Raw genomic sequence first — 18,967 nt, 5'->3', positions numbered from 1 at the left:
ATGCCCCAACTACATTCATGGATTTAATGAATCAGGTGTTCGGGTCATTTTTGGAAAAATTCATGGTGGCATTCTCATTTATTCGGTCAAGAAGGAACAACATACAAAACACTTGAGAATAACTTTGCAAATACTTAGAGAACATAAGTTATATGCTAAATTCTCTAAGTTTGTGTTCTGGCTAGATCAAGTCTCATTTTTGGGACATATCATTAGTAAAGAAGAAGTAATGGTTAACCCAACAAAAGTTGAAGTGGTGACCAACTGGTCTACACCCAAGAATGCCACAGAAATTCAAAGTTTCTTTGGTTTAGATGGATATTACAAGCGCTTTGTTGAAGGATTTTCAATATTGACAACCCCAATGACTAAGCTGACAAAGAGGGATGTGAAGTTCGAGTAGAATGAGAAGTGCGAGCAAGGTTTTCAAGAAATCAAAAAGTGATTAACCATTGCACCGGTGTTAGTTCTACCCTCTAGCACAAACAGTTTTACCGTTTATAGTGATGCATTGCTTAAGAGATTGGGTTGTGTCCTGATGCAACACGACAAAGTTATCGCATATGCATCTCGACAATTAAAGGTGTACAAGATGAATTACCCACTCATGATCTAGAGATAGTAGCAATAGTGTGTGCACTCAAAATTTGGTGATACTATTTATATGGAGAACAATTTGGGGTCTATATTGACCATCAAAGTTTAAAATATATGTTCTCTCAAAATGATTTGAATATGAGGCACAGAAGATTGCTTAAGCTACTCAAAGATTGTGATTTTAAATTAAAGTATCATCTAAGGAAAGCCAACGTAGTGATTGAGGCCCTTAGTCAAAAAGCAAAGTCAGTCATAAGGCTATCTATATCAAGCCTATTGTTCAACATTGTGTAGCAAAAAGCAGAAGTACAATGTCTTCCAGGTCAGTTGACGTTTATCCAAATGACTTTAGGGTCTGAAATTTATGACAAAATAAAAAAGAAGCAACCTTTAGATCAAGAATTAGAATGAATAAGATCAACAATATCTAAAGGTAAAGATCCAGATTTTACACTGGATGATCAAGGTATTATGAGATCTCGAGATTGAGTATGTATTTCTAAGGATGAGGAACTTAGGAAACAACTTCTTAAAGCGCATCATTTCAGATACTCTATTCAACTTGGCAGTACGAAAATGTACAAGGACTTGAAAGATAACTTTTGGTGGAATATAATGAAGATGAATGTTGCTCATTTTGTCAATAGATGCCTTGTATGTCAGCAAGTAAAGATCGAATATCAGAGGTCAGGTGAACTCTTGCAACCACTACCCATTTTTGTATGGAAGTAGGCATATATAACATTAGATTTTGTCACAGGATTTGCAAAGACCAAGGAAGGATTTAATGCAATATGGGTGATTGTTGATAGATTGACTAAGTCTATGCATTTTTTTACGTACAAAGTAACGTGTTCTTTCGAACAGTTTGCTCATCTCTTTATTAGAGAGATGGTAAGATTGCACAGAGTGCCAGACTCTATTGTATCCGACAGAGATTCGAAGTTCACCTCCAAGTTTTGGCAAAGCTTTCAAGAAGCAATAGGGACTCAATTGAATATGAGCACAACCTTTCATCCTCTAACAAATGGACAATCAGAAAGGACCATCCAAACACTAAAGGATATGTTGCGAGATTGTGCACTAGAGTATCACGACTCTTGGCACGAGATTCTGCCATTAATGGAGTTTACTTATAACAATACTTTCCAGGGCAACATTGATATGACTCCCTACAAAGCTTTATATAAGAGATGTTGTAGAACACCTCTTTGATGGGACCAAGTAGGTAAAAGGAAGACCTTAGGGTTTGAATTGGTTCGACAAATGAAAGAGCATATCAAATTCATCTCTGAAAGACTACTAACAGCTCAAACTTGTTAGAAAAAATATGCAGATAAGAGGTGACATGAGTTAGAGTTCAACCAAGATGACAACATTTTCTTGAATATATCACCTTTTAAAGGGGTAATGAGGTTAAAAAAGAAGGATAAATTACGCCCAGGATATATTGGGCCCTTCAAATTTTTTGAAAATGATAGGATCTATGACCTATCAGTTGGCATTACCCTCATCGTTATCCAGGATGCACAATGTGTTTCGTGTATCCATATTAAGGAAGTACGTGTTAAATCATTCGCATATACTGAACATGGTATAATCGGTGTTGGATATCTAAGAAGACTTAAGTATTAGTGAAGAACCAATCAAGATCTTAGAATTCAAAAACCATAAACTGAGAAATAAGATTATTTTGATAGTCCTAATAAGTGGGAAGCATCACAGTAAGAATAAAGCTACATGAGAGAATAAGGCAGATATCCGTGCATAATTTTTCCAATTACTTTTTAGTAAGATTTGGTATGAATCTTCTTTTAAGGAATGTGTAGTTGTAATGTTGCCTGCTTAGGGCGGTTACGAGAGGAGGGGGTCGTTACCCCCTCTCCCTCTCCCACGAATGAAAAGTGAGGAGAGGGAGGAGGGAAACATCTCCCCTGATAAAGGAAATAGAGAAGTAAGGGGGGTAACGGCTACTCCTCACTCATGGCTATAAAAGTCAAGGATCCCCTCTTCCTTCTCTATCGTTTTCTACAAAAAGAAGAGAGAAAGAGAAACCCTAAGAGAGGGAGAGAGAGAGAGCGAGGCCCAGTGGCAGCAAGAAACGCCACCGTCATCCTGGTAATCTTCCCCATTTTTTTGAAAAAAAAGGGCACCGGTAACCATGTGGTTGCCGACGATTTATAGAGTCGCATGGACATGGTGGACCCTATCCCTGCCTCTCATAGCAATGGTGAGGCACAGAAGGGATTCCCTCTGTCCTCACAGTCGACAATCGACAGGTTGCCTGTGATGGAAAAAATAAAGGGAGAAGCGGTAGGGGCAGGGGGCGAACCCTATTGCCTATTGTTCGTGATGAGGAGGCGTAGAAGGGTTTGTCTCCTCTGTCCTCACCATTGGCTAGTGCCAGCAGCTCAAGATTTTAAAAGAAAATATAAACGCGGTAGTGTTGCCACGTTCAGGTGGACGATAGAGGGGGGGGGGGCTGCAACAACCGTGAGGTTGCTAGAGGCAGTTGCACAGTGAAATAGAGGGAGCTAGAGTCAACCGAGCATCAGGCATACTCGGTCTGCATTTAATAGCAGGCTAAGCTGAGCCGATAGGCATGATAGTTGGACAAACCGACTTGGTCAGGACAGACTGAGTCGGACCCATAATTAGTGTAGACCGACTCAGTTTAGACAAGATCGAGTCGGGTCTTTGTTTGGTGAACCGACGTGGTCCAAACTGAGTCAGGTCTATTGGTAGACCAACTCAGTTTAGATTGAGGCAGGCCAACAATTTGGGTTAAATCAAGTCGGTCAGATTATATATATATATATATATATATATATATATATATATATATATATATATATATATATATATATATATATATATAGAGAGAGAGAGAGAGAGAGAGAGAGAGAGATGGACTTGTACATAGAGAGAAGTGAAAATTGAGATGGTGAAGACCTCGATTTTCCCAATAAGACTTTGATCCAGGTTTAGATCTAAATTAGATCCAAACTCAAATCGAATTGCATGTACCTAAATTGGATCCAAAACTATTTGGATCTAGTTGAATTTAGTCCAAATTCAAGTCTTTTCTATCATTGGCGTCTTACTTTTGCCAAACCATTACAAAAAGGTTTGGATAGGACGTACCGAATCTAAGATCCAGTGAGAGTTATAGTTGAAACTTAAATTATCCGCTTTAGAATAAGAATAGATCTGGATCCAAAATTCAATCGAAAGATCCAGTTAAACTAAATTTGAACTATAGTGAATGCGAATTAGGTGTGGTATAAAGACAAAATGAATAAAAAATTTTACATGAACCCATGGATGGTCGAAGAGTAAAAATATCATTTTACCCTCGATATACTTAATTAGTAAACGAGAAATAACTTTTCACCCAATATCGCATTTAAGTAATTTTTGGATCCTTGGATTCTTCTCTTCGAGGAGGATCCATTAACAGAGAATGTGATGACAAAGAGTTAGAGTTTGGCATGAAAGCCTGTGAGTATTTTATTAATTTTTATAAAGATGAGACTTTAAATGATGATACGGGATATTCGTCTATTTCATATGCGAACTTGCGAGAAGATTAAGGTTATTCCTTAAAGTTGGAATTTCAGCATTTCAAGTAAGTGAACATTTACAAATTTTTCTTTAGTTAAATAAAATATATGCTAGTTGGTTTATGCATCTTTTGATGTGATTCCATGTGTTTTAACTATGCTAGTTTTATTTTATTTTGTATAGAAGAATTGTTTAGCATGCTTAGCAATCCATAACCTTAATGTTATGTTTTTTGAATTATGACATAATTTAAATTATAAGTGTATCCTGTGTGGAGATAATCATGACATTACTGCATATAAAATATTGATGTGTGATTTTGAGAAATGAGTGTAGAGTTCCAGAGTTGCAAGATAGGATATGTCCTAAGAATGTCACACTTATGCCTTGGAAGAGACATTGTAAGTGTCATGATTTAATGAGTTGACTTTGTGGTGGGTTGTTATCCTTAAATATATGACATGTGAATACGTGTTAAAAGTAGTTAGTGGACTTACATTGGAAATTATATAAGGCACTAACTTTAAGAAATCAAAGTTGAAATAATAATGTGCATAGAGTAACAATACAGAGCATGATGAAAAACTCTACTAGGTGAGGCATGGTCGAGAAAATGATTGGTGGTTCGACCTCGAACCGAAATGGGACGGTCTATGGCGGGATAGTGGGGACACAAGGAAGTGTGCGAATCCGAGAGCTTGCGTTCTCAAATTATAAAAAGAAGGGAAGGAATCTTGAAAACTCCTGTAATCAAGTCCTAAAGAGGGATTGAAATGGTGTCAGGATGCGCCAAAGATGAACCTCAAGCTCTCACTTCATGCCAGGATAGCTAGAAAATATTGTCAAGATGTTGAACATTTTATTGTTGACTTAAGATAGTTGAAAATAAGACACGTTGTTGCAAAAATATTTCTTCTTTTCTACCCAAAGTATTACCTCCAAACGGGATTGACTTCATAGCTCGTACGTACCTTGGGATTTGCTCAAAAATTCTTTGGTGACCTTTAGGGATTAAAACATTGCCCACTAGATACATATAGGATGTAACATTAATCACAAAACTTTGGGGACGGGTATAGCTCCTTGACACCTTGGTGGCAAGTATAGCCACTCGAGGTCTTTGGCTAGCTATCAATGAACACTTTGTGGTTCTCAGCTTGCAACTGCAACACTTATGTATATAGTCTGGGTTAGTTTAGAATATGTTGTTGTGAGTGATTCATATGTCTGACCAACGCTGTAGACTCTAAGTTGTTTATACGGATTGCTACGCCTAAGGAGGCTATTTATGAAATAACCGATTATAACCAAATGCGAATGTTTACTTTGAAAATGATGATATAAAATATGATAAAGGGGGTAAAAATCTATAAACAATATATATGCATTTAGTTATCGAACTAAACTAAGATTAAGAGTTTAGATCTCAGTACAGTTGTAACAACCATGTCTAATTTGTAAATAAAAACTTACTGAGTTGTAAACTTACCTTCTCTCTTGGTTGCAATTGTAGATTCATGGACTGCTGCCTACAAAAGGAATTAATTGTGAACTTGTGACTCAACTGCCATCAGACTCCACCACACTTGAAATATTATTCAGTTTATATTTTCTATTTATTTAGTTTATATACTTATGACAATTTTGGGTGGTAATATTGATGGATTATGAAGTTTTAAGTCTTATAAACAAAACAACATGATTTTGAGGTTATTTTGTTAATTTTTTTATGAGAACTAACGTCTACCGGATGGAGAGGTCGAGCATTTTCTACTAAACACCATGATACGGAGATTCTTGAAAGCTCGATGACCCAAAGAAGCCGTTTATTTTTTCGCCTGAATGCTCCGAAGGGGCACGAGTCCTAACCCGCAGACTCTTTCCTTTGTTGGGATGTTAGGCAGATATCTGAGTAACCTAGGAATAAATCATTAAAAAATAGCAAAATGGGTTATGCAGTGCTTATAAAGAACAAAGGATTAGATGCTGATATACAGGAAGTCAAATCAGTTAGAGATCATTGGGTATTTCGATTTTGATTTTGCTAGATGTCAAGGCAGTCATAAATCCACGTAAAGTTATGTTTATCTATTAGCCGAAGGAGCTATCTCTTGGAAGAGTGCTAAGCAGACACTCGTTGCATCTTTCACTATGGCGGCAAAGTTCGTAGCCTGGTATGAGGCATCTAATCATGGAATATGGTTACGCAATTTTGTTACTGGGTTGTGGATCAAAGATAACATTGAAATGTCGTTAAAGTAATTTTGTGACAATAATTCAATAGTACTATATTCCTACAACAACACGAGTTCATCGAAGTCAAAACATATAGACATTAAGTTTCTTGTTGTTAAAGAAAGAGTGCAGAATGGTCAAATATCTATTGAACATATTGGCACAAACTCCATGATTGTAGATCCGCTTACCAATGGTTTACCACCTAAGGTCTTTCATGAGCATACTGCTCGAATGGGTATTGCATCATTTAATTATATATTGGTTTAGTGGGAGTTTATATTCAAATGTTCTAAAATAAAACAAAGTTTTATTTTATTACTGCAGTATAAGGCTCAAGCTCAAGTTTCATTCTCTACTTATTTATTGTGATCTCACTAAAGAATAAGGCAAGACCAATTCAAATTAGGCATGTTCAGATTACATTACATTTTCATGCTTCACATCCATACTTGATCTATGTCAATGTATGTGATCATTGATGGGTCTATTTACGGTGAATGTAATGAAGATTTATTTGGTTCTATGTTGACATGATTAATGGATCAAATTATTAGAGATGTCATCCGATAAGACTGTGTTTTTTAGCTCATAAGGTTATTATATAATGTGTGATTGTATGGTGACATATGTGACCAAGTGGGAGATTGTTAGATACTGTATGTGGGCCTACATATGTAACTAATCATTCATTATAAAATGTCTAAGGTGAAAACTCATTTAAAGTGATCTTATATGGTTGGGCCATATGATATCTTATAAAGTATGATTATAATAATGTGTAGATACCTTGTGTACCCTTATATGTCAATTTTCGATTTTATGATGGGCTAAATCGAAAAGAAGACAATAGGGTGGTTACAATTAGGTTATGGTATCTAAAACCATATATAGTGGATGCTCTCTTTTTCATCACCATCAAGAAAGAAAATTGTCCCCTCTCATTAGGATTAGAGAAGAAGGAAAAACCACCAATAGAGGTTTTGGAAAATCTAACCCCATTAAGATCTATCAGTGCAACGATGGAATCAGGTACGCTTCTGTATTATGTTTTATTTATTTTTTATCTTTTCAATGATTTAGCATGAACAAATTTAGGGACGAATAAAGATGTTTTCTTTGAATAAATCCAATAGTTAAAACTCCTCAGTTAACGATAAACACATGTAATGGTTCAGATTAAGCATAAAACACTTAAAATTATGATTTTTTATGGTCTTAATAATGACAAAAAAAAAACATAATGATTCTCGTTCTTATATATATTTGTTGATATGGTAATGAAGGTAAGAAACTATTGAGCTAGAATCATAGATGCAAGTTGTATCGACTGAATCTAACCACATACATATGATTACCAAGTAAAAAACAGAACAACAAATGTATCTTGTCAAGTGAGATGGCACGTAGTGGTCTCTCTTGTAAGAAGCAGATGTTTAATTGTGGTTTGATAATAAAATGATACAATGAGGTTCACTAACTTGCATGACAAGTATATGTTGGTTGAAGCATGTTGTGTCTTTAGATATCTAAACTGGATCAAAGTTGTGATGTGATCATCAAGTGACCTTGAGTTCGAATGACACCGAAGGGGACCCTAGCATATGAATATATATGACCTGACCAAATGTATTCTCGGTGGCTATGGTTCATAAATAACATTTGTTTTACGAGCGAATTGATTTGAAATAAATGTACATTTAGTCAGATCTGGGTTAGAATAAATGCTAGGATCCAAACCATGTTAGAACTGGTTTAACTAATTTTATTCGTTTACAGAGGTCACATCTTCGTGAGCCATTGGTAAATTAATGTAAGTAAGCTTCACTATAAAACTGGGGAATGGACAGTTAGTACTGATTTGCCAATCAAACATGTAAACAAGTTGTATGTTGGTTAGTACTAAGTAGGTATGGGTATCATATATGGATATTGAGATAAATTCTCATCAGGAAATAGGTTGTGTAAGGATATTATGAAATGGATATATGGTTACTGGTTAGCCATGGGTCTGCATTAAAAACAATGACAATCAGGGTTTGTACCATTGTTGGCTTTAACCATTGCGTAACATGATCTCCTGACTTTATTTAAGCACTAGATGAGCATGGATCCAGTCTGGTCAGGCCAGATTCATCTTAAGATCTAACCCCACTGTTAGCCCTACCAAGTAGGGCTCGTAAACTTGTTGAACGAGACAAGCTTGAAGAGTTCAAGCTTGGCTCGTTCTTCTGGCGAGCCAAGCTAAGTTCGAGCTCATAATGAGCCGGAGTTAATATGAACTACCTTTAATGTAACGACCTTATCTCATACCTGTTGAAAAGTGTTATTTTTTTTTTGCAATTACGGAAAATACTCTTAGTGACCAAGGGTCCTTACAGTTCCAGCACAACCATAACCACAATAAATCTTACACCTATTGTCTAAACCATAGCTAGCCAACTTTATTAATTTAAAAATAATAGAGTCACGAGACAAGTGTAAAATATCAAAGTGCATAAAAATCAAATGAAAAGAAAAGAGTCACGATGTCCAAGAGAGTCTGTGAAGCAGTCATGTAATCTCCTCGTAGCTTTTTTAAAAAACAAGTCGCCTCACTGGGCCAAAAATTTTATTTACGAATCTCTCTAATGAAATAAATAAATAAAAAGAGTATAAATAAAATTCATATAATATTTTAGAGAAATGCAATTATGACAATTTCATAATTTAAGCAATCATTTAAGCAACAGAAAATAAGTGTTAAACAAGAGGGAACAACTACTATCAATAGGGAACATTAATTATGCATTAAAGACATGTTATCATGCAATAGAGAGCAAATATCATGCAATCACCCATACATCACAAGGGACAAAGATGCATAGCAGAAATATGTATGATTTCTATGCACATGCATGAATAAATTATTATCTTTTATCGAGATATTATTTTTATATGCATGTCCCTATTAAATGCACATAATTTAAGTTTCTTTTTTTATTATCGTCGCCCACGAATACACCAAAAAGGTAAAAATTCATGAAATCAAATAGGGTTCTTAGGGTAACTTAACACACAAGTTGTATTTTATTATTGGGTTCCAAACTTAGCCCTCGATCAAATCAACCTTCAAAATATTAGACTTTTACATCTAATGTCGGGACATCATGAACCTCCATATCCACAAGTGATACTTTCTTAGTATACCAAAACAACAATTGTGTCTACACACCACCCTCTGGTAAAGTCGCATATTCTTCCTGAATCTGTGGCTAGAAAAAATAACCTCCATATCGGGTTCAGGGGTAACAATAATTCACACAGAGTTTTTATATCATCACGGTTCTCCAAAACTGCAACTCTAAAAGTTTCATTTTAATGATAGGATGTCTCAGAACACATATTGTTCTCTTTCTTTATCTTTTTATTAATAGTCATTCTATTAGTTTGTAATTCAATATGTCAAATTAGTAACACAAGTTCACAGATCCAAATGCGAAGCTCATCATAGGACCACAACCCGCGAAAAATATAGAACAATGTAATATAGTGAAACAATATCAATGTCACTTTTGCGATGCATTAAAAACAAGTAAAGAATGAGCAATCCAAGCTTAAGGCTTGCATAGCCTACAATGATCTATTATGTGATCATCGATGCATCAAATGCAAAAATTATAACAACAAACCATATATGACATGATTTCATATGCCTTTCAAGGCACAATCTTGTATGCCAATATAGATATGTGCATGAAACAACAATATTCATAATGCATGTGCATGGGTTCACACATTCATGTTAAATGCATGCTTTTATTCAATTCACATATTCACAAATCAATTTAATCAAACATGTGAACACTTATGCAATCATTACATGCACACACATATCAATTCAAGTATGCACATGTACATGAAACAACTTGTAATAATACCATGAACATGCATTACACAACTAGTTTATTTTCACGAGTAAGAATCTAAAAATATTTATGCTAGACTGCATATGCCCTTTCCTTTAGATTTTTTTTTAAATCAACACCTAGTCGACTGGGCTCAGCTCCAGCCCAGCCAACTCAGTTGGCTGGACTTGGCAGCCACTACACAGGCTCAGACCGGCCTGTGGCCACCCTGCCAGGGCCTGGCAGGCAGCTGAGTGCCACTCGGCTGGCTACCAACCAGCCCAAACCACAAAAACAAAAGGTTTATAGTTTTTTTCTTTTTTCTTTTTAAACACAATCTGTCAACCCATCGTCTGGCCTGGCAGGACCTACCAGGCCTGCACCAAACCAGGCGATTGGCTGGGCTAGCAGTGCCTGGGTTTGACCCTGATGAGCCAATCAAAAGCATCCATAATTTTATATATATACCCAGATTTTATCCGATATGCATACCTATGCGTATTAAAATTTTGGCTACTATGTATAGGCAAATGCTCATCCTTCTAGCTTGTATGCAATATTCAATTTGGCATGTCGATTTCAAATGTATAATTCTATTTCACACATATGGCCACACTTAACATGCTTGTACATGAAATTTTGCATTAAGTATGCATGTATTGATCAAGTATACTCAGATTCATAAAACACACCACCTAGTTATACAATAGATATCCTTTGTTACCATGAAAGGAGACATGCATGCCACTATTTTTGCTTCACTATATCCATATTTCATATGCCCTAACAATCTATAACATGGATCGTCCATGGAAGTAGATATTCATCAAAGGTAATCTCTAAAAGAACACTTATACCATAAATAAAAAAAATCAGTTTCAGCATATACACAAATTTATTCTTTGAGAAGATAAAAGAATCGAAAACACTTCCATGGAAATCGATAATATCATAATGCACACACTTAACAAGCTATTTTTATCATAAAATAAATTCTGTTTTAGCATAGAACTAAGCAGGTACAAAATTTTATTTTTAAAAGCATGAAAGGAAGCAAAAACACATCCATGGAAGTGGATTCATGAATCCTCCTCTATGCGTTTTAGAGTAAATGCCTATATTTACTCTTTTCCATAGATTTTCATCAAAATATTACATAGAAATCCTATACATATTCGACATTTCACTTGATTCAAGAGAGGAAACATGTACCTTAATCGTGAATAAAAAAAGAAGAATGAAGTTGATAGTGAAAACGTCAGATGGCTGGAGATCAAGTGAACTCCCTCTTCTTCTCTCTCCTCTTTCTCTTTTTCTTTCCTTTTTTTTATCTTAAATAGACCAAGAGGAGGGTGGCACCCCTCATTCTCCAGCCCTTTTTAGATGGGCTGGAGATGGGGAGTTTCCTCTTTTAAGGACTCTCTCTCTCACCCTTTTCAAAATTTTAAAACTCTCTTAATTTGACTTTTTGAAAGTTTATATTTTTTAAAAGTCTTTTCTCAAACCTTCTTAAGCCTTCTTAAGCATATATAGGGATTCTATTTAGAAGTCCTAAATGGCTATAAAAATAAAATTTAAAATTAAATAAAATTAATTAATCATTAATTAATAAATAATTATCTAAAAGCTTTCAAAAGTTGCCAAATTAACTAGGGAGGCTTCTTAACACTAATTGTCTCTAATTTAAAGGTTTGTATTGAATTTAAAGTTAGAAATTCATTGAGCATGGATTTGAATCTGGATTTAAATCCAATATCCAAACCATCTCCAAATTTCTAAATGAATTTTGGATTGAACCAAATCCTGATTAATATGAGTCCTGAATAGAATCCAAATCCATATTAATTTGGATCAAATTCATTTGATTCAGTCCGATTCAAATCCAGATATGAACTGATAAACTGTTTTTTTTCTTCGAAAAAATGCGATTTCTAGGCCAACCGGAACTCGAATTCGAAAAAGTAACATATCGTTGCACTCAACATTTTGAGATGCATCCACCGATATATCACAAGAATATAAATTCTGAATTTCGCTAAAAAATAACTCGATTTTTGCTCAAATTTAAAAGTTGAAAATAAAACTCTTTCCTACATTTTAAATGTCTCGTTTAGACCTAGTTGATGAGACCTGGGCCAAGCCCAGACTTGAAAGCATCGCACTAATATTGAGGTTCAAACAAATTTTTTCTATATTTAGTCAAATTTTCAGTATAATCATAAAATGACTAAGTGCAAAAATACGTGATATTACATTCAAGGTGATTTTTTTGTAGAAAAAATATATTGTTTTAGAGTTGGGTGAAATAAGATTATAAAAAAATACATGTAAAATATATTTTTGACAACATGAGGAGCTTATACAAGTAGAGTTGGGCCAGCTACTTATTGTTCTTATGCAGCTTGCCAAGCCTATTTTATGAGATTGAAGGAGCTCTTTATGAGCCAAACATGAGCCGAGCCCCCAGCTTGTTTCCCAGCCCTACTACTAAGAGAGCACTTACACCAGGTCGGATATCCACCTCAACCTGCCCAAATAATTTGCAGTGTTGTTCGGATTTGAGTCAGGGTTATGGTCGGTCAAGAAAATGAAATATTAAACCCATCCCATGTGATTTGTAATTTTACTTAGAAAACATACAATGTACCAAATCAAGATGGATACCTAGGCATGTCCAACCCTTTGACAGCAGCCATAAGCTAGGGGTGCACGCAGGTTGGGTGTGGAATCCAATTTTAAATCCACATATTTGACAGCAATTCAGAATCTGGATTCGGATTTGAACTATGTCCGATATAGTGAATTTAAATGCTAGTACTGTATCCGATAAAAAAAGGTTGAAAACAAGAGTCTTGCATGTAAAAAAAACGTGCAAATGCATTAGGGCTGACCTGCCTCTGATTTGGACTCGACAGAAATTACTGGTCAGGATTTGAACCAAATATGAAGAAAATCCAGGTTCTAATCTGATCCAAATATATATTGAAGATCCAAATCCAATAATAATATAGCGGATTGGAAATGGAGGTCCGAATGAATCCAATCCATTTGCATCCCTACCACAACCACAAATACAAACTTGTAGTCAAGATCGGACCGAGAAGTTCCGGATCTACGTTCAGTTTAGAAAAATCATGCAACGCGGGATCTCCACCGTCCATTTTCAGGCAGACGGCTAATATCGATACACCGTACTGAAACCGACCCCAAAGACTCAAGAACCGTCGCACGATCGGATCCATGACCGACCTAAACCGCCGTGGTCGGCTCTTAACCGCAGTAAACAATCGCTACTTGACGACACTAACCATGGTTAATAGTCAGAAACTATATAAGCCACCCCAACTCTCTCATCCAAGGTTTTTTCTCTCGGAAGTAAAAAAAGAGTGAAAAAAAGAAAAAGAAGAAAAATTAGGCCAAAAATAAGCATCTCTCCGGCGCCGCCCTCCGCCACCGGAATTCCGGCCGCGTCTCGCGCCTCGCCCGTCTGAGACTCGCCGGAAGTCCTCCGTCCGCCTGTCTCCTTCCTCGTCCAGCCAGTTTCCAGCGCTCGATCGTCGCCATTGCTCTTCTAGGGGTTCTAGGGTTTTCTTCCGCCAGAGGGAGGCCGGGCTAAGGTTTTTCTCCCCATGGCTCCGGGGCGGAGGAAGGGAGCCGGAAAATCCAAGGATCGGAGCCAATTGAGCCTGGGGGATCTCGTCCTCGCCAAGGTGAAGGGGTTCCCGGCGTGGCCTGCGAAGGTATGCCTTAGATTTCGTTGTTATGGCCCTGTTCTGGTTCGTCCTTGCTTCTATGTATGTGGTGCATTTCTTGCTTTCGGTCTTGTCACGGATATTTTGTTTGTTATTCCTTTAGAATTTATTCTTGGGGCGAGTTTTTATTTGGGTAATAAGCGGGAAACTGGAAACGGGTGGACATCCCAGTGCTTGTTTCACATGTTAAGCTTCTGTTTATTCTGTGCAGAAGTTTTAATGGATATCTTTTTGCATATTTTTAATTTTTTACTTGGATGATAAAATATAGTTTGTAAAATGTTTTTTGGGGTTCATTCTTTTGGAATGTGGTTTGCACTTTACGTTGTTGATTTTTTTTTACTAGCCATGGTTATTCTGTAGAGGAACTCTTTATTTTGTTTTTTGGATTTAATTGATAACGAGACATTTAAGTTTGGTAATGTTCCGAGAATAAGTTGTTTTGCAAAACTTTGAGATTATACCTTTTGGGTTTTCCTTCTAGATAAGTAAACCGGAAGATTGGAACAAGTCGCCGGATCCAAAGAAGTACTTTGTTCAGTTCTTTGGCACTGCAGAAATGTAAGTTATTTCTTTTTTTTTTGTATTAATATTGGTGGGCATCTTCTGTGTGAGAGTTTTATTATTGCTATAATATTTGCTTGTCTAGTTGTAGGCTTGTAGCTGTAACTGAAACTGGGTATTGCAAACAGAATCAAGGAGGTTTGAAGAAAAACCTAAAACACTATCCTTGTGCATATTTACGATCACTCTGGTCCTCCAACTCTGTCGTTGCCAAGATAGTAATCTTCATAGTAATTGTTGTAAGATTTGGACGTAATTTGCCCAAATATCGTAGATTAATGCATTGTTAATATAACATGCATTGGATTTCATTAGTTAGGCCTGGTATATAAGCCCATTAATGTTTGATGCCTCCCTATCACTCGATTCCATTATGATAGTTTGATTCCATTATGATAGTTTGTCATTGATACCTCCATATCGCTTGATTCCATTAATATAGTTTGTCATCAGCGTGGAAAATTTGACCTGATGGTTTTTTTAACATCCTAGTCTATCAGGTGCATTTCTGTGGAGTGCTGTTTCTGTGTAGTCTCTATGTTGTAAAATTTATTGTTCATTTCTTGTGTCATATAAATTTCCCATTGGTTACCTTTTCTGTTTAAAAGTCTTATTGTTTATTTCTATGTTTACTGTATTTTTTATCTGCATCAAATTATGCAAGATTAGTATAATTTATTTTTTCCGAAATATTGTTGAATATGTTAAAAACAAATAGTGTTATAGTGATTGATATGAATGTTAATGATATCATATTCTTGGGATTATCATTGTTAATTATGATCCATACATCAAGGTGTGGCTTAGTGATTTATTGATAGATTGCTATGTCATATAAATTCCTTTGTGAATCCGTGCTTGTAATCCTTATTGGTATCTTACAATTGTTCCTCAAATGTTTGTTTCATAGTGATCAAGAAGCATAGTCACCAATATCGCCACTGTTTTCAAAATATCATGATATTAATGGGGTTTTCTCAACAACCGATAAAAAATGTGAGAATATCATGATAAATATCGGTGATGGCATAAATATTGGTATAATATCACGATATTTCTTTTAAAATTTTTGCACCCAAGATTTTCTCTGAAAAACCACTTTCTAGAAAAAGCTCGTGAGAGAAACTTAGCCAAGAAATTGATGTGTACGATACTGGTGACTATGATTTTAGGCAATAACATTTGCTTGCTATTTTTCATTATTAAATGCAAACCATATCATAGGTATATTTGATGCTATAGCAGACATGGTTATAAATCTTTTATCCCACACTTTGGCATGTTGCTCTATTGTGCACAACTTTTTTTATACTAAGCATGTCATAGGATGTTCAGTCCGTACGCATGAACATATATGCATGCATTTATGCTTCTGTTTATTTAAGTTGGATATTTGATAGAAACTTGTTATGCTAAAAATTTTATCCTGTTATGACAGATACACATGGCAATACCTTTTGCATGGCCTGCCTGCACAACCCAATGGACAGGCACTGCCTCTGATAGTATTTACAAGTTTATATAGGAAAGAAATCATTTTTTGTTTTTTTTCTCCCAAAATCATAATTAGGTTAGATATCACTTTCTTTCTGTTATGTAGCCACATGTGCTTGGTGGTATGCATGATGTGTGAGAAGTATGTGGTATGTAATAGTGACATATGATTTGCTTTCCACTCAAATTTCTGAGAAATTATAGAAGACAGTAAAATTTAGAGATAATTTTCTGTTCTGATTGTGCAACCAAGAATGAATGAGGAAGTCAGCATATTTAAAACTGAACACCTTATCATGTAAAAGATATTATGTACCAGATTACTGTTCATGCTCTACCAAATGATACCCGAACCATTGAGGGAAGGGGAGTTCAAAGATGGCACTCATGGAAACTGATATATGCCAATTAGATAAAATTAATTCGCCAGTAGGTACCCTTTTTACTCCTATCGGCAAGAGATAATTTCCCATGAAATTTCTTCACCAATGATAGTACTAAATTTTACTAATATACTCTTATTGTATAATGTAACCAAAAAGTACCTGCCCACCTACCCGTACAATCTTAGAAGTTCCACAAAAAGTAGAAGTTTTTATCTGTTCACAAAGAGGGGATATTTAAAGATTTGAAGTATTTGCAACGTTTCCTTGGGAGTCAACATTGACAGATTTTCAAACAAAATAAGGATAAGAGATATCATTCAACCACAACTTCATAAATTTTAATATTCTAGTGGCCCAGTTTCCTAAATCTAACTCTAAAGTCCCAACTTCTAATTCCTGAGTCTAAACTACTTCCTATGCTTCTAGTGGCCCAGTTTCCTAAATCTAACTCTAAAGTCTAAATACCCCAATTTCTAACTCCTAAGACTAAACTACTTCCTATGCTTTGAAATATAAGCTGTTAAAATTTCATCTATATCTCTCTCTTGGTTCTTTCATACGCTTGGGGGATTTTCTACTCCTAAAATATGTGAGTGTGATGATAGGATTTCATCAGCAATTTCATCCTCTAAATCTAGGATGACCTCCAAAAGTGGCTCAGAAGGTTGCACCTCTGACAGTAACTCTGCAGCCTGTTTCCTTAATTCATCTACTTCTCTTAAACCCAGAGCTATTTCAACGCAAACACAAGTTGAAATATAGAAAGACCAACAAGGTTGTGCAAAGGTGTCACTGCCTACAATATGACATATGAACCTACAGAGGCCATCGTGAATCATTCTAGAAGCATGTAGTTCACATTATTTCCATGCCAGGTCACCTTTCCTTCCTTCAATAAATCTAAACTAAAAAGACGAAATCCCCAAAATAATGAATAGTTTATCTCAAATTCTTTGAAATCCACTTGTGAATCATTAAGCAATTAAGAAAAGAAATTTGAAGTATTTTTATTTCACTAGATTTTCAAGAAATATACATATACATATACATATATATATATATATACATATATATATATATATATATATATATATATATATATACATATATATATATATATATAGTAATAGGTAGGTGTGAAAAATGTGATCTATGCACTTGATTTTATAGGGATCAACTCTTGAAGACTTGAAGTGTTCGATACCGACACATGGGTGGGTTTTTATAAGGTTCGAAAAATCAATGGACCGAATTCTTTGTAAATTTTCAAGGCTCCAAATATCATTTTTTTCATCAAAAACACATGATCCAGGTGTGGATTAAATTGACCATGCCCAACACATTTATGGGGTTGGAACTGCGAAAAAAACACCGAAAGGGCAGAAAAATCCATTTAGCACGTATCAATTTCGCATTTATATATATGGGTTAATATTTGCTCATATCGTCATGAGGCACAAACAGTTCTTTTTTTTTTTCATTCTTTTGATGTTTTTCATGAAATTAACCATACATATGTGATCTACATATTTTGCTTAAAAGTAACTGGCTCTTGGATTGTCCAATTACAACATGTAGACAAGCTTTTGTAAGGCTTCAAAAATCAATGGCCTACAATGTGCGCATGTTCTCAACTCATAAAATTGTGTTTTTTTTTTGTAGGAAAAACCATAATCCAAGAGTGGTTCCCCCCAGCATTTGGAACATGTTGAACGCATCCATGAGGTCTAATTGGATCAAAAGAACCTGCACCTATGATTTCTAGAGCGACATGACATCATGGCGCCATAACCAATATATACATACATACATATACACATTTATTTATTTATTTACAGGCACACATTCATACACACACATGTGTTTGTATAACAGACTTGCTCAAATTCCAACTCAAAATTGATAAGGCTTTATGTTTTTGTGATTATCTTCTTGTCAAATAGCTTTGTCCACCCCATACTTCTCTCTTTCTCTCTCTTAACCAGTGTACTCTTGCAGCCAATTTGTTGTGTAAAATTTAGTCCATGTCACGTTGTCTATGTTCTATCTTTGAACAAATTTGTATGTTATGTATGATAATAAGTATTGCCCAAACATGGATTAGTTTACAAGAAAATTTATATACAATAATAAATTTGGTATAATTATGTTGTTAATACACAAATACATAATGAAAATTTCTTCCAACAAAATTCTTTTTATTGACTCTTGATACGATGGCTCAATGCTGTAAAAATCCATGTGGTTTTTATTTAGTCTTTTCCTTTTTTTCTCTCTTTTTCTTTTCCTTCTTTCCATGGTGCATCAACAAAACAAGAGTAAGAAAGAGAGAACGAGAATCAGGCAAACATTATGCTTAGTCCTTTTTGGTTCTCACTGTATCTACTTAAAAACTTCTAATCTACACAAAACTTGTTATTTCCTTTGTATATTTTAGTTTTCCAATCATTTGTTAACGACCGTTGAAATAAGAACACTTATTGTCTGA

The 18,967-nt window shown here is 35.3% G+C and overlaps 1 protein-coding gene across 4 annotated transcripts in view; it reads left to right on the top strand.

The window, feature by feature from the left end:
• The first annotated feature begins 13,642 nt into the window (after positions 1 to 13,642).
• LOC149818188 (ENHANCER OF AG-4 protein 2-like) overlaps positions 13,643 to 18,967 on the top strand; it is a 32,711-nt gene continuing 27,386 nt past the window's right edge. For 2 of the 4 annotated variants that reach the window (XM_089985165.1, XM_089985164.1), the window contains exons 1-2: positions 13,644 to 14,023; positions 14,520 to 14,596. In XM_089985165.1, the coding sequence (XP_089841291.1) occupies positions 13,913 to 14,023; positions 14,520 to 14,596 (188 nt within the window). In that variant the 5' untranslated portion in view covers positions 13,644 to 13,912. Of the gene's footprint in view, positions 14,024 to 14,519; positions 14,597 to 18,967 lie in introns of all 4 variants that reach the window. The other 2 variants (XM_089985166.1, XM_089985167.1) reach the window with 2 other exon arrangements.

The sequence above is a fragment of the Nuphar pumila genome, chromosome 13, assembly GCF_984573655.1.
Source record: "Nuphar pumila chromosome 13, dmNupPumi1.hap1.1, whole genome shotgun sequence".
Classification (NCBI taxonomy): Eukaryota; Viridiplantae; Streptophyta; class Magnoliopsida; order Nymphaeales; family Nymphaeaceae; genus Nuphar; species Nuphar pumila.
This window is presented reverse-complemented; position numbering and strand designations above follow the sequence as displayed.